This window comes from Danio aesculapii, chromosome 2, assembly GCF_903798145.1.
Source record: "Danio aesculapii chromosome 2, fDanAes4.1, whole genome shotgun sequence".
Classification (NCBI taxonomy): Eukaryota; Metazoa; Chordata; class Actinopteri; order Cypriniformes; family Danionidae; genus Danio; species Danio aesculapii.
In genome coordinates, this window is record NC_079436.1 from 38764078 (window position 1) to 38781207 (window position 17130).

General features: G+C 34.9%; 2 protein-coding genes across 2 annotated transcripts; one reads left to right on the forward strand and one right to left on the reverse strand.

Moving 5' to 3' along the window:
* The first annotated feature begins 1155 nt into the window (after nt 1-1155).
* rbp1.2 (retinol binding protein 1, cellular, tandem duplicate 2) lies at nt 1156-5632 on the forward strand. Its single transcript, XM_056479186.1, has 4 exons — nt 1156-1231; nt 1422-1600; nt 3620-3721; nt 5573-5632. The coding sequence occupies exons 1-4, from the start codon at nt 1156-1158 to the stop codon at nt 5630-5632; spliced, it is 417 nt and encodes a 138-aa protein (XP_056335161.1).
* A 320-nt stretch (nt 5633-5952) lies between these two features.
* rbp1.1 (retinol binding protein 1, cellular, tandem duplicate 1) lies at nt 5953-12710 on the reverse strand. Its single transcript, XM_056479175.1, has 4 exons — nt 12523-12710; nt 10013-10191; nt 9142-9243; nt 5953-6474 (listed from the first exon to the last, which is right to left on the reverse strand). The coding sequence occupies exons 1-4, from the start codon at nt 12590-12592 to the stop codon at nt 6424-6426; spliced, it is 402 nt and encodes a 133-aa protein (XP_056335150.1). The 5' UTR covers nt 12593-12710; the 3' UTR covers nt 5953-6423.
* Nucleotides 12711-17130: the final 4420 nt, after the last annotated feature.

Here is a 17130-nt window from a genome sequence, read left to right on the forward strand (position 1 = left end):
ATTTACAAAATTATTCTTACAAAATGACCAGAAAGGATTTTTTATTTATTTTTTTTATTTAATTTATGAATTGTTGCTCAACCCTCATCATTTTGACTGAAGTGATAACTGCATAAACAATATTATAAGTATATCACCCACTGACCTTCTGCTGCCAGAAAAGGGGACTAGTGGATTGGGGGATTATACAACGTCATTATATTTGGTCTTCGCTCCTTTGATCAGAGAAATTTTATTTGGACTCTATTGTTGAGCATGGAAGACAAGATAAGAAGAAATATGTCAGGAAGAACATGGACAATATCCAACGTTTGATGCTAAGAAGATCAGAATTCCCAATGGCAACTCTTTTTCTTTATTCTGTCACAACTGTTCCAGCACTTAGCATATATTCATGAGTCAGACTTTATCTTGAATGCTCCATCCAGTGTGTCTTTGAAAAGACCAGCAAAAAAGTAGGACGAATAAGAGAATACAAAAGAAGAACATTTTGGTATTACTCTGAGTAAGCCTATGTGTTTGAGGTAGAACTCTGTCTGAAATTAAATTCAAAGTTGCTGTCTCTTTTCAGCTTACAAAGTCACTCTCTTGTGGTTGGTAGAAAGGGGTAGGCTGTGATCAGAGAGAAAAGATTTCACAAAAAAATCGAGATGACTTGGTATCTTTTATTTCTAATTTCCCTGTAAGCACATCAGAGTAATTTATAATCAGGAAGGAAAGTCAAAACGACCTCATTACTGACAGGTCTTCACCTCCTGTTCATGCACTGAACAATTCTCCCCTTCACTCTTTCTCTGTATGGCATAAATGGAGGCCTGTTTGACAGCTTTATGATTGCTGCTTTGACTGACTGTTGTGCTGCTGTCAGGCCGAGAATCAAAACAATTACAAACTAACACATCTGCAATGACTGACATGAGTTCATGAGACGCATCGTGCATTGGAATTCATTTCTGCTGACAGAGCTCCTGTACAACAACAACAACAAAAATAAAAGAGAAAAGCATCCCACCACATGAGTAAATGCTCTTTGAGATAATCCAAAGGCTCTAATTGGCTTTAGGATTACAACTTGTGCCCTGTGATTTGAAATGCCACCCTGCACCTTGATGTCGAAACATCAGCGCAAAGGAGAAGCGCAAGAAAGCTGCCAAAATGTCTCCCGTGGATATGAATGGATATTGGAAAATGACAAGCAATGAAAACTTTGATGAATACATGGAGGCTCTAGGTAGGCTTACACTTTGTTTTATATTTATTTAATTCATTCTACCCCTGTGAAAATACTTCCCTTTGGTGAACAAGGATTTTACAGAAAATAGTATTTTGGAATCAGGGAAATATGTGGATGTACCTCAAGACCTGTTTTTTTTTTAATCTACAGTAACAATTGACCATTTTCAAATTTATTTAACTTACAGATGTGAATGTTGTCATCAGAAAAATTGCCAACTACCTCATCCTAGATAAGGAGATTGTTCAGAACGGTGATCATTTGTACATCAAGACTCTAACCACATTTAGGAACTACGACATGGAATTTGATGTTGGAAAGGAGTTTGAGGAGGATTTGGTTGGTGTAGATGACAGGAAATGTATGGTAAGTGGCATCCTTGAATTTAAAGTAGCACTTAAAGTGCAACTAAACAAGAAAAAACATAAGATCAGAAATGCTTTTCCTAGGAAACTAAACCTTCTTTGTTTGTTAGCACTACGCTAAATTGTGTTTGACAGGTAAAACATGCTCCAGGATTAACATATTGTTGATCCCGGAACAACATTTCTGACCAAAATCTTCTCGTCTTGACCCTATCCCAATCCCTACACCTAAATCTAACCCTAACCCTAACTTCCCCATATAATCAGAGGGAATTCTAGTGTAGGTGAGTAAGAATGGTGCCTTAAACCTTGTTTTAAGCTTAAAGTCAACACATTAACATTAATATATCCCTTAATTCTGATTAAAACATGTTCTAACTGGTGAAATCAGAGGATCCCCAAATTGCTTATGCTATACTCAGATGGGAACAGTTTTTTTTCTATAGTAGGTTATATTGTAATAGATGGCTCCGTGATTGTGAGTTCTGTAAATAGGATTTACATACAATGACCTACTGAATCTTAAATCCAGGTTAATGCTGCAAACACCTGGTGCTCAGGGAATGTTAGGTCAACTTGCACAGGGATTTTAAAGCAACCGCTTATGTTCAGTATTGCATATGAGATTTATCAGGTTTAAATCTTGTCAATAATTGGGGTGTTATTTTTCTCTCTTCTTCAATCACAGTGACAGGAGAATGCTATTTCCCCATTAAAGTCTGTCAAAGAACCAATACTGATCAGTTATAACCCTAGACTGTAAAACCCAAAAAGTGAAGGCAACTCAAACCGTTTGAGGAAACCAATTGCAACAAACCATTTAAGTTAAAAAAACTAATACTGATGAGTACTGTGAACTTAATCTATTTGAGTAAATGAAGCAATTTGAGCACAGTAAAACCCGATAAATTAAGAGAACTCAAACCAATTGATTACTGTAAAACCCAATCTATTAAGGCAACTCAAACCATTTGAGGAAACGGTTTGAGGATTACTTAAGTTGAAGTAATGAAGTATTTAATTATCTCTTTACCTTCAACGCGGAGTTCAAAACTCTTTTCAAATGAGTAGAATTAACTTCCAGTAAATTTTGAGTTAATTACACTTATTTCATTTGATATAGTTGACTGTTGGGTTTTACAGTGTAAACAAAAAATCTGGAATGGAAGGAAGGTGCACTAAAAGGAAGCAAAAATCTCTGCCTTTGTACAGGGGTGGGTAATTTGGTCTTTGAGGGCCACTGTCCTTCAGAGTTTAGCTCCATCCCACCTCTGCTCTAGCCTCAATCACTAGGTTTACTTGCACACCTTTTGTTACTTGGTCTCCAGTGCACTCACCCCATCTGGGTCGTGGCACCAACTTCACCTTTCCGTTTTGAGATCAAGCGCCAGATATAAAAAGAACCTATACAGCAGGTTGCACACAAGAAGCGCCGCTCGTCTGCCCAGGTGGTTTTAATACACAATTACAGAATAGGCTATGTTTTTCCACCATAGATTTTACACTGATGTATATATTACAATTTTGAGTTTAAAGCAATTTAATATTTACAAAACTAAAATGAAGTCACAAATTATTTCTTTGATAACTAGAAAGGAAAATTTGAACCTATCGGTTTACAATATAATGCCCTGTTTTCAGGCTTTATTGGGGATTATGGTCAGGAATGTCGCACCATTATTGCCTTGTAAAAAGTAAATTAATAATAAATCAGGCTTAAAAGTCTCGTCTGTTTCATGAAGTGCGCGCGCAGCGGAGGACCGTGATGTGGCGCCAGGCGGAAGTATAAATCAGGCAGTATTCTACATTTTCTGAATGAGAGATTTTTTTGGTTTGATAAGCAAGTAAAAGTAGTGTTCATACAAACTCATCAGGCTGAGAGGAGATGACACCAGTTTTTCTTGCTTGCATGTGCTGAAAACCTATTCCTTCGTTGCTACAGACAAAAAAATGAATAAACTAATAAATGTCATTCAGTTGCAGCCTTATCTTTCTCAAGGTTTCTGTCCTTGCTTTTCAGACCACTGTGAACTGGGAAGAGGATAAGTTAGTGTGTGTGCAGAAAGGAGAGAAGGAGGGAAGAGGATGGACGCAGTGGGTTAAAGGGGACGAGTTACATGTGGTAAGTTTGCATAAGGACAAGGTTCAAATGAGGTTATGGTCTGTTGTGTTACAGAAGGTTACACTTGGCTGCTTCTTGTAGTTGTTAGCCTTACTTGTCTACAGTGTAGTTAATGAGATAACACAAATACTGAAGCAGCCACACACATTACAGTAACAAATATTTTAAATGTGCACAAGCAGAAATCCAATTAGTGACTTTATTACAGGAATGTATGGAATATATTGTTTATTATTAAATAATGTGCTCAGATATTTATGATGTGGCTATAAATTCGCTTTAAAATACAGTTTAAAAGATCAAGGTCTTATTATGACACTTATAATTTATTTCATTCATTCATTCATTCATTTTCTTTGAATTTTCTTCTAAAAATATATAAGACAATTTACAATATTGACTGAATACTAAAATTTTTATATTTAAATTACACAAATAAAACACACAATGTTTAACTGATTAATTAAACATTAAAAAGGTTGATTAAAACAGGTGCAATTTAGCTTTGCTTGCTAAGTAACTGTTTAATAAATAGGGCAGTGTAAATTTAGATTGCAGTTTAGCCTAATTGTATTTTTTAATACCTTATATTGTAATTTATTCATTTTTTGGCTTAGTCCCTTTATTAATCTGGGGCTGCCACAGCGGAATGAACCGTCAAGCCAACTTCCTATTTTTATATATTTTTAGGGATGCTCCGATTGATAGGTCAGAGATCGATATCGGCTGATAATCACATTTCATGACTCGATCGGTACTCACCAGTCTGGCCGATCTTATGAACCGATCGCAAGTGTTTGTTTACGAGTTTACACAGAGCAAGTGGCAAGTGCACTCATCAGCAGCGCTACAACATGTGAAGAGGTAAATGACGCGTGCGAGCATGAGCGATCTCTGCAATCCCAACACAGCAGCTGTCCGGAGCTGCAATTAGTAGTTGGAGTCTTGGAGAAGAGCAAGAATATTTAAATGGCCTTGCAAAAACACTTGTATTTAGGCCTTTTTACATATAGGAATCAAAAGTTCAGTGTTTTTGACTATTGCAAGTTCACTAAAACCTATAGGGAAACAAACAAACAGAAAAAAAACGTAAAACTTAAAAAAAAAATTAATATGTAATAATAGAACTTGTAATATACTTGTTGCAATAAACAGTAGTTTCCATGCCTATTTTCTTTAAGCAAAGAAGTAGTAATGGACTTATAGGTGTACATTTTAACTTCTTATGCATCAAATTTGCGCTCCAAACTTTTTCTTCATTGAGACATCTTGAATCTTCTTGTTTTCTCTTCTTTCATCATTTGGAATGTTTCCAAAAACAATGTGTTATCGGAGGGCATCACTGTGGTGCAGTGGGTGGCATTATCGCCTTACAGCAAGAAGCTCGCTGGTTTGAGCCTCGGCTGAGTCAGTTGGCATGTCTGTGTGGAGTTTGCATGTTCTCCAGCTGGGTTTCCTCCGGGTGCTCCGGTTTCCCCCACAGTCCAAAGACATGCGCTATAGGTGAATTGGGTAAGCTAAATTAACCGTAGCGTATGAGCGTGAATGAGTGTGTATGGATGTTTACCAGTGATGGGTTGTACCTGGAAAGGCATCCGCTGCATAAAACATATGCTGGATAAGTTGGCGGTTCATTCCACTGTGGCGACCCCTGATTAATAAAGGGATTAAGCCGAAAAGAAAATGGATTAGCATCCCTAATATTTTACATTATATTGAAGCACAAAAATTGTAAGAACTATTGAATACAACTATGAAGCTAGATTTGTATTCATGATTTTTTTAAAATACATTTTTCTTTTAATATAAATACACTTGATTATTCATTTAATTCTTTTTTTTTTTTTGCAGGAAATGAGAGTCTGTGGAGTGGTGTGTAAACAAGTTTTTAAGAGACAAGTTTTTGACTGATGTGCCTTTATCCAACTGATCTTTTCTGCCATTTATAGTCATTGTTAAGTAGTAATTTTACAATGTAGACATTGTCTTTTTCATTCCTCCATTATATATATATATATATATATATATATATATATATATATATATATATATATATATATATATATATATATATATATATATATATATATATATATATATATATATATATATATATATATATATATATATATATATATATATATATATAAAAATAAATGGGAACAGAAACTCATGCACACTGTCTTATTGTTGATTCAATTACAATCCAATAAAAACCTGCGCAATTCTTGTCTGTTAGTCTTTCTTCATTTAATCAGTTGATATTTGTACATTTTCAGAACACACATCTCCATTAGATGCAGCATGGCAGGAACTGAACTTCCACCTTCATCACATCATCCCCCACCACATTTATCCTCTTACAGTAGTGAAAAGAAGAAACGATTTTGATTTGCTGTGAGGGTCAAGACCCCATATCTCTCTTCCAGGCAGAAAGACCCTCAGATGTTAGAGAAAGTACAGAAATCAATCTTTCAAGAGGTTAATCTTAGTGACTACAGCACTAAAACCAACCATACTAGCATGCAATTCACATATATGTATTACAGGTGTCTGTTATATCAACTAAACACACTGGAATAGCTTAGGCACTTCCAGAAAATGTAAACACACTGATGAATGAGAGGATGGACAGAGACAGTTCTGACTATGGTGGTTGTTTTTTTCTTCTCCAGCAGAGGGCACCAATAGACAACATTGGTTTAAGACTTCTTGAAAATCTGTTTGCCCACAACTCCCCCTGCTCTCAGTTCCTGGACAGAAAAAGAAACACACATAAAAAACTGAAACAATATGTTATGCAATATTATAATAGAACTCAGGTTGTTGGAATCAATAATTTATGTATTAGTCAACCATATTTTTTCTTAATGATTCAAATAAACTGCATTTCTCTATAGGAGGTGTAAAAAGTGCTTAAATTATACTCAAATAAAAGTACAGACACTTAATGACAATTTTACTCAAGTATATTTTGAGTGATGGGTTGCGGCACCCTCTGCGTAAAACATGTGCAGGATAAGTTGGCGGTTCATTCCACTATGGCGACCCCAGATTAATAAAGGGACTAAGCCGAAAAGAAAATGAATGAATGATCAATCTGTGTAAAAGTGGGAACCTTAAATTAAACATTTCCACTGATCATTAAAGCTAAGGTTATGCATTCTTGTTTTGTCAAATCAAAACAGTCAGCTTTAAAATTACGGCCAATTCGCCACTTTTGCCAAGTGAAAAGTCTATAAATGTCACACATTACTTTTTTTTATTATACTTAAATACTTTAAATATTTTAAATGTAATCTTGCTCAATAACTTGAGCAGCTATGTTTTCCCACGCTAACGGTCTGTTTCGGCGATGCAGTGGGGCTGCTTTTTTTTTTTTTTTTAATATATGGACATGTTTGCTAAAATGATAAAATTCAGTTGGAGAAAAAAAAATCCTGATCTCTTTTTTCAGATGTTGCCATGGTGACTCTTAATATTTGCACTCTATTAATAGTGTCTTTTTATAGTCACGGTGCGCGGGCTTAAAACCGTGGTCACACTGGACTTTTCTCCCCATAGACTTCCATTCAAACGCAAGCGAATGCGTCAGACCGGAAACACAAGCTTGCGTGACAAGTTTCGCAGTTTGCTGCATCGCAAAGTTCAAGCTTGGTGAACTCTGACCTGCGAAATTGCAATACTTGACTGCATGAGACCAATCGAGGATCAAAACATGACCTCTCTGTACAGAAATTATAATATAGACCAATCGCTCGCTTTTTAAATCCCTTGTTTAATCCCAACCCTTTTCGCAGCGCTGTACTACAGAATTTCGCAAGCACAAACTTTAGTGTGACCACAGCTTTAGGCCCAATCCCAATTCTACCCCTTAGCCCTTCCCCTTACCCAATGTCCCAATTCTCCTTAGCATGAAGGCGTAGGTCTAAGGGGAAGGGCTATATACACCTTTGAATGGACATTTTTCAGGACCCCACTCGAAACCAAGGGGTAAGAAAACTTCCCAGAATACACCATCTGCAACGGCAGCATGGCTGCACACGGAAGTAAGGAGATCCATAAATTAGAATTTTTAGTAGTCATATTTCCGAGTTTTTACAACAAACAAGCATATGTTTTAATATATTCATAACAGTGTTCGCGTTTTACCGTCATGCTTTAAAAAAACAAAAAAAACAAATAAAAAACCCCACTAAATTACGCTATCTTTAATCTATAATAACTCCTGAATAGTAATCCCACGATATTCTAACACTTGAATACCCTGTCAGAAAAGTCTAATGGCTGGGAATAAATAAATAAATAAATATATATATAAATAAATAAATATATATAAATATATATATATATATATATATATATATATATATATATATATATATATATATATATATATATTATATATATATATATATATATATATATATATATATATATATATATATATATATATATATATATATATATATATATAAAACACACACAACTGGAATAACTACAGCAGTCGCGATCGATCGCATATGAAGCAAGAAATCGCGATGACATATGATGACGTGTGCAGGTGTTTTAGTGGGGTCCCATTACTTAGCGGTAACTTTTGAAGCCCTTCCCCTTAACACTCGGTGTCAAGCGCGAAGGGGAAGGGGTACAAAAATATAATTGGGATTGGGCCTGAGTCTACTCAGACTTGATTGACCCAACTCTGATTAGCTGTTCTGAAATGGAAAAGTTTTTAATCTCTTGGCAAGTCAACTCAAGAGTTCAAGTTTAAACTCCGAGTTGGTTGAACCTCCTTAATGAAAGAGGCCCCTGTTGTACACACAAAAAATATTTTATAGAAAGATTTAACCTTTGACATCCACAGTAGGAAGAACAAATACTTTGTATTTCAATGGTTACAGGTTTCCAGCTTTCTTCAAAATGTATTTTGTCTTTGACAAAAGAAAGAGATTCAAACAAGCTTTGAAAGAAGAGAAGGAAGGTAAACTATCCCTTTAAGTACATTAATTAAGTAATATTAGACTGTAGCATTTCTCACCCCAGCAGGTGGTAGTATAAGCCTGATTTTAGATTCTTCCTCAGCCCTCAGATGCCCTTTTGTCAAAGGGTTTGCTTGATGTAATTAAGCGCAACATTGCACAGATGTGGTCGAACATCTGTTAGTAACGTTGCAAATGAGTTCAACAGCACAATAGCCTTGAAATGATAATAACGTCCTGGCGTTTGAGGCACAATGGGCCTCTAATTCACATCGGTGAGCACATGTAGCATCAGTTAGCATATGTTGCGCACCAACTCGCGATTTCCAAAAAAAAAAAAAAAAAAAAAAAAAAAAAAAAAAAAAAAAAAAAAAATCAAGCATGCACTCGTTCAACGAGACAACAATCTGTGTGTATGGTGTGGTTTAGTATAAATACCAAATGAAGTTCATCTCCTTCAATCCAGTGGGTCCAGCCCCTGCCTTCAACCTCGCCTTTCTGGACACACACAAGCTTGTCTCCATCCCAAGTGATGGTAGTCTGTGGGATTGCAAAATTATTATACATGTAGTAATTAATAATGAGTCTAGTTTTACATAAAATTATGAGTTGAATAGACATTTTAATGAAAGGACAAACACTATAAACTTATAACCTATGGAAGGAATTGAGGGTGAATAAATGCTGAATTATCATTTTTGAGTGAACTGACCCTTTAACTAGTAATGTTTTGCCATTAACCACATGCCATTAAAATATAAATGCAAGTTTCATTCACAGTTCATAATTTGTCAGACACTTTCATCCAAAGTAACTTGGGGTTGACTGCTTGGATATGATTTCTGTGATATAATTCATTTATTCAGCTCATCTTCTCGTTTTAATCAGATAAATGAATGCTTGACTTAGAAAATTTTTTATGAGACTGAACCGTTAATCATTAAAAAAAAAAGAGAGAGTTTGGAGTATGACAACAGCCACCAAAAGCCGAACAACTGAATTACTGAAACAGGGATAAAACTGTGGAGCTTTTGCTTAATATTTGAGTCATTGTACTTTAAAATGGCTCTCTCTACTTATCTGCATTCCGTGTACACATGAGGGGATTACAATAAAATAGGGCATTCAAGTGAACAGAAAGCAAATGGGAAAGCAGTTATTTGAGCCATTTCTAAACCAAAGACTGAAAAAGTAGAAAAACACTACAATTTCGGCTTGGTCAATTTTTCCTCTCCATCATTCACACTTGTGGAATATACTTATTGTGTGAAGGGAAATTGTCGGATGGTGAATACAGTGTCGCACTCACCATACATTTCCTGCCATCAACGGGACCCAGGTCTTCCTCAAACTCCTGACCAACCACAAAGTCCATGTCGTAGTTCTTAAATGTGCTGACAGTCTTGATGACAAAGTGATCTCCATTCTGGCTGATATCTTTGTCAGGTCTTAATAAAACGGCAATTTTCCTGATGGCAACATTAACATCTTTAGAGAAAAAAAAATAAATAAAAATTACAAAGTAACACAATAGGCCTGTACACTTGTCAGCTTCAATTTCGAACTGCTTTATTTGAACATTTCCAGTGGCTTTTGTTATATTTTAATTAATATTATAATATTTACTTGTAATAGCACTTTGTTTAGGAATAAATGCGTTCCTTAAGTTGAGGGTTGTGACTGACGTCCTAATTTAAAGACTGACAATAGAACTATCAATGGCACTAAAGTGTAGACTTTAAAGGAAAGTTTCATTGGTTGGACGTACGAAGCAAACACTAATTAAATTTTTTTTTAAATAAAAGTAAAAAATTATATATATATATATATATATATATATATATATATATATATATATATATATATATATATATATATATATATATATATATATATATATATATATATATATATATAAAAAAAAAATTACAAATACATAAATAAAAATAAATGAAAATATTTTACATATATAAATAAAATAATATATACAAATAAATAAAAATAATAAAAAAAAATAATAAAAAATTAAATAAAATCACATGCCTGAAATCACATACTTCCATATTAAATAGTAGCTTAGGTGATGAGAGTATGCGAGTAGTACATCCAAATTCATATATGGGGAAAAAAAAGGCGACTAGTACCCACATGACTTACTATTTCTGGCAGGATTCTGAAGTGTGCATACAATGGACACTTTACCATCTCATGAGGTCACAGGAAAGCATTTATGAATGGGAGTGAAGGGGTTTATGTGAAAATGTCAACATGACAGATATAGTATTGTATGTCCAAAGTCCATCATATTCATGCTAGCCTACATTCTTTTGTTATAATTGCTCCAGTGTAAAGTATATGTAGTACCTACTTCAATGCGAAATGAGTCTTCAACTTTCATTCACTAATTTACACCCACAATCCACACACTGATCACGTGTAAGATATACCCAATGTACATTTGTTGTGAAATTTCTAAAATCTCCATGACAAATATGTGAATTTTGGTGTTTGATAAAACTTTTGGGGTATGAGTCTTATGTTGTAGAACAAAACATTCAAGTATCATTGAGTTCGGTCTACCGCAGAGCTTATGAAACCCCAAAGAAAAGTCTTGAGTTGTTCCCGTTTCTGATGTCTTTCATGCTGCCACAGTAACTTAAATGTCAAGACTTCCATTGATTTTTTTTAGCAATACAAAACAGTTCTATATGCTGCTTCTCGCTACAAACTGGAATTTTCTTAAGATATTTCTTAGGATATGTCATAGTAATCTTGTTTTTTGCACCTCAAGTTGTTTGACCAGTTACTGCATTTGTTGTTATTCCTATTCCTTACCCACAGAAGCAAAGAATCAGAAGTTCTACACAACCACAGAAAAGTGTTTACAATACAATAGACGAATAAAGAGTAATATCTATCTATATATATAAAAAATAAATAAATAAATAAATAAATAAATAATATATATATATATATATATATATATATATATATATATATATATATATATATATATATATATATATATATATATAAAATTAAAATATATATATAAAACCCAACTTGAATACCAAATAACAAAATAAACGTGACAAATGAACACTGAACACACAATTCAACGTCCAATCAGCATGCAGGACTAGTTCAAGAGCTTTTCCGCGACAGCGCACGCTGTTTACGTCAGCGTGACAACATTCAGTTTTAACAAAACACAAAAGCGTTTCAGACACCGCGATTTTTTTCCAATTTAGAATAACGTATAGAACGAGATTTTCGGACACAAGACCAGGTTTACCTCAAAAAAAAAACAAAAAACAAATTTGCAGTAGAAAGGGCGGCTGCGAGACATCTTTTGACGTCACAACGTTATCTGCGTCAGTGATTTGCGTGGAGCTAGGCTAAAACGCAAAAAGAAACACAAATTGTGTGGTAACCCTAGTAATGAAGGCTATTTTGTAGACGATAGGTTTATAGTAACAAAAAAGTTACTGTTTATTTTCAGCCGTTTTCAATGATAGCCTGCTTCTTGTTAATTACTTTTTTAAGTTATCCTCTAAAATTGTATTAAATATTTACCGCTCAAGTGCTAAATGGGAAAATGCAATGCTAAAATTCATAATTGGTAGCTATAAACTGGGCTATAAGTTTGTGAGTCAGTTATCGAACAGACTTCGACATCTGAACAAATCTTAGGCTAACTTACATAAGTTAAGAAATACCAGATATTTTCTCCCTTTATTTCAGTAACGTAGAAAAAGGCGTTTTAAATAAAGCGTTCATCCAAACAAATCAAAGAATAATATAATTAAAAAAACTTACCAAGAGCTTTTAGATACTCCTCAAAGTTATTGTTGGAGATCATTTTCCAGTAGCCGGTGTAATCAGGCATTTTGAAATACAGGCAACGCGATTTTTGTCCTAAAAATGTGTTTATAAAGCAGACCTGATGCCTGGTCGCTCAGCTCCTGTCGCGCAGCTCTTCTGGCTCATCAGCACTGCATTTTATTTACTACCATATTAAGCGGATCAGCTTCATTACTGCGACGCACGCGGGGGTGGAAAACACTCCCACAACGTGCTCGATCACGGTCATTACACTCGAGACTCAAAAGGACAACATCGGAACATATGGATTAATGGTAAGGGACCATCGCTACATTGTTTACATGGTTTTACAACATTCTGCTACACAACCTTGTAGATTAAATGAACTGAAAAGACATTTCTGAGTTGACATGTAAATTATCTCTCAGCAAAACTTTCTTTATTTTTAAAAGCCTTTTTTCAGAGTGGAAAATGTGTTTTGCTGACCTACATGACCATTACTTAGACACAAAATCAAGCTTTTACCAATTAAACTCAATTTACTCTTTTCTGAATCACACTGTTTAACTTAAGCATATGGTTGGAAGCACAAAGAGCAAAGGACTTCTCTTTAAAAGTATTTCTACAGTCATGACTTGAAAAAATAGTTTACATAGTATATAACCCAGAATTATTAGTTTTAATGCACCAAATTATTTCTGTATGGCATAAAAACTGTGTTTCTCAAGTAGCCTACATTAAAATGTGTAAATGCACAAATGTACATTAGACATATAGTCACTGGCCACTTTATTAGGTACACCGTACTAGTACCGGGTTGGACCCCCATTTGCCTTCAGAACTGCCTTAATCTTTCGTGGCATAGATTTAACAAGGATATTTTGGCCATATTGCCATGATAGCATCACGCAGTTGCTGCAGATTTGTCAGCTGCACATCCATATTGCAAATCTCCTGTTTCACCACATCCCAAATGTGCTCTATTGGATTGATATCTGGTAACTGTGGAGGCTATTTGAAAAAAGTGAACTCATTGTCATGTTCAAGAAACCAGTCTGAGATCATTCAAGCTTTATGACATGGTGGGTTATCCTGCTGGAAGTAGCCATCAGAAGACGGGTACACTGTGCTCATAAAGGGATGGATATGGTCAGCAACAGTTCTCAGGTAGGCTGTGGCAAAGACACGATGCTCAATTGGTACTAATGGGCCCAAAGACTGCCAAGAAAATATCCCCCACACCATTACATCACCAACACCAGCCTGAACTGTTGATTCAAGGCAGGATGGATCCATGCTTTCATGTTGTTGATGCCAAATTCTGACCCTACCATCCAAATGTCGGAGCATAAATTGAGACTCATCAGATCAGGCAACTTTTTAAATATTTTATTGTCTAATTTTGGTGAGCCTGTGCGAATTGTAGCCTCAGTTTCCTATTCTTAGCTGATAGGAGTGGCATCCAGTGTGGTCTTCTGCTGCTGTAGCCTATCTGCCTCAAGGTTTGACGTGTTGTGCATTCAGAGATGCTCTTCTGCATACCTCGGTTGTAACGAGTGGTTATTTGAGTTACTGTTGCCTTTCTATCAGCTGAAACCAGTCTGGCCATTCTCCTCTGACCTCTGGCATCAACAAGGCATTTGCGCCCACATAACTGCCGCTCACTGGATTTTTTCTCTTTTTCTGACCATTTTCTGTAAACCCAAGAGATGGTTGTGTGTGAAAATCCCTTTAGGTCAGCAGTTTCTGAAATACGCAGACCAGTCCGTCTGACACCAAAAATCATGCCACATTCAAAGTCACTTAAATCACCTTTCTTCCCCATTCTGATGCTTGGTTTGAACTGCAGCAGATCGTCTTGACCATGTCTACATGCTTAAATTCATTGAGCTGCTGCCATGTGATTGGCTGATTAGAAATAGCAGTGAGCGGTTGAACAGGTGTACCTAATAAAGTGGCCTTAAGTGTATTGTTTAATTAATTATGCTATTTTTGAAGTGTGGGCCAATTCGATTATATTCATTTTTTAAAGAGAATCAAACTTGTATAGTAAAAACTTAAGAAAACACTTAAACATCTTACCTTCATGTCATAATTTTTTATGTTGTAGCATTTCAGATTTTTTTACCATGGGAATTGAATCTTAATGTATAGTCTTGGATGTTTATGACACAAACAAAGCCACCATGACAGAGAGAGCTGCATTCCATCTTTCTTAAGTTGATATTTTTTCTTTGTTTCCGTTTTGTTGACACATTTTCAGTACACATGGGAGAATAAGGGTCCAACATCCTTTCCTTCAAGCTTGTTTATGAGAGCTGCAGGAAGCATACTACATTCATCATCTTTCTTCTTGTCTGTGCTCTCCTTGCCTTTCATAAGGAGTCAGACACACACACCATTTTTAAAACTGCTTTCCATTGTCACATTGGGAAAACTCTAGATCTTAAAAAAAACCCTGTACATCTATGTACGCATTTGTTGTTTGTCATCAGTGACAGAGGTTGTTTAACCACATTTATTTAACATTTTCAGTTTTATCTTTTCATTTACATTAACACACCCAGTCTGACAGGGGACATGCTAAAGTAATGAGTCAAATTTGATGAATTTATATAGTAGCAAAGGTCAAACTGTTTGGTTTGTTCTTGTTTTAAATACCATTAAGAAACTAGAAATGATTTCACCAGGTTTTTATAGACATCCCTGCGTTCTTATACAGGATTTCTTGAAAATCTGTTTTTTTTCATTGCCAGGAGCCCAACAAGAGATAAACAAGACAAAAGTAAACAACAAAAACCATCTGCTGTTATCTTTCAAACATATCTTGGTAATCATGTCTGTGCAATAATGATGACAATGATGAAGCCTTAGGCCCATGATTATGATGATTTTCATAACAATGCAGAGAATATCAGTGTATAGATCTTTGCTTTGTTATATATTTATGACTTCATGCGTTTCGTAACAGCAGTAGAGATAGAAACAAGGCACCCATGCAAATTTTGATTTGAATGTTGCATAGAAGTTATTAAATATTTAAAGTAACCATAAGAATTGTTAATGCAATTGTGGGTAGCTCGTTCGCCTCACAGCAAGAAGGTCGCTGGTTCGAGCCTCGGCTGGGTCAGTTGCCATTTCTGTGTGGAGTTTGCATGTTCTCCTTGTGTTCGTGTGGGTTTCCTCCAGGTGCTCCGGTTTCCCCCACAAGTCCAAAGACATGTGGTACAGGGCGAATTGGGTATGCTAAAATTGACTGTAGTGTATGAGTGTATGGGTGTTTCCCAGTGATAGGTTGCGGCTGGAAGGGCATCCACTGCGTAAAACATATGCTGGATAAGTTGGCGGTTCATTCCGCTGTGGCGACCCCAGATTAATAAAGGGATTGAGCCAAAAAGAATATGAATAAATGAATAAATAATGGCGCACACACACATATACCAAAACAAATGTTTAAGATAATAACAAGGGATTCTCAATAAATTTTAGTGCTCTCAAACTATCACAATTAATCACATTCAAATTTAAAGTTTGTACTTACATAATGTGTATACTCATTGTGTAGAAATCGTCACCTTAGAATTATAAGGTTCTGTCTGAAATTTTTGTCAAAATTGAGTTATTCTTATTAAATGACAACTTATTTATATTATGAGATGTTTTTATAAGTTGTTTACATTTTAAGACTTTTTGTTTAAAAAAACAAAAAAGGTTTTATCTATTAAGTCAAACTCTAGCTTGGCTCTATAAGGTTCTTTCTATGAGCCAATCAGCATTTTGAAGGCACGCACGAGAACTAATTGGGATCAGCTTTCATTGTCATTTCACCAGACTGCTCCGTTGACAGTGGGAAAGACCAGAAAGAAACAAAATCAGAGTCGACTAAATAATGCCGCACTACACAAAATTGAGACAAAACCTAAAACTGAAAAGATGTGTGTGAATGTGATGATTTAGAAGGTTTTTTTGACATTAAGATGAAATGCTACATTTTACAATGTCATTAAAAAAAGTAATAAAATATTAAATGTGAAATTTTTTTATTTGTGTATATATAACAGTGTTTATTAAACTCATTTGCTCATTGTCTGTTTTCTTTTAAAGTCTTTAAATTTCATATTCATATCACAAGTCTTGAAGGGCAAATACTTAATTCAATTCATGGGGCATATAATTCAATAAATATAATTCATATAAAGCATATAATTCAATAAATATGACCATATTAATTACATAAAATTAACAGCTGTACTGGACAAAATATTTAGCACAGCCTTGTATGCTTAATTTGAACAAGAAAAAAATATTCATCCTAAAACATTAAATAAATGTTATAGCGAGCAAAAATTTTTACTTTCACAAACATTTTTTTGTATTTCTTGAAAAGTAATGCTTCAATTGATGATCTGCCAGACAGAACCTTATAAGTCCAAGTGGAAATCAATCAATCAATCAATCAATCTATCTATCTATCTATCTATCTATCTATCTATCTATCTATCTATCTATCTATCTATCTATCTATCTATCTGTCTATCTGTCTATCTGTCTGTCTGTCTGTCTGTCTGTCTGTCTGTCTGTCTGTCTGTCTGTCTGTCTGTA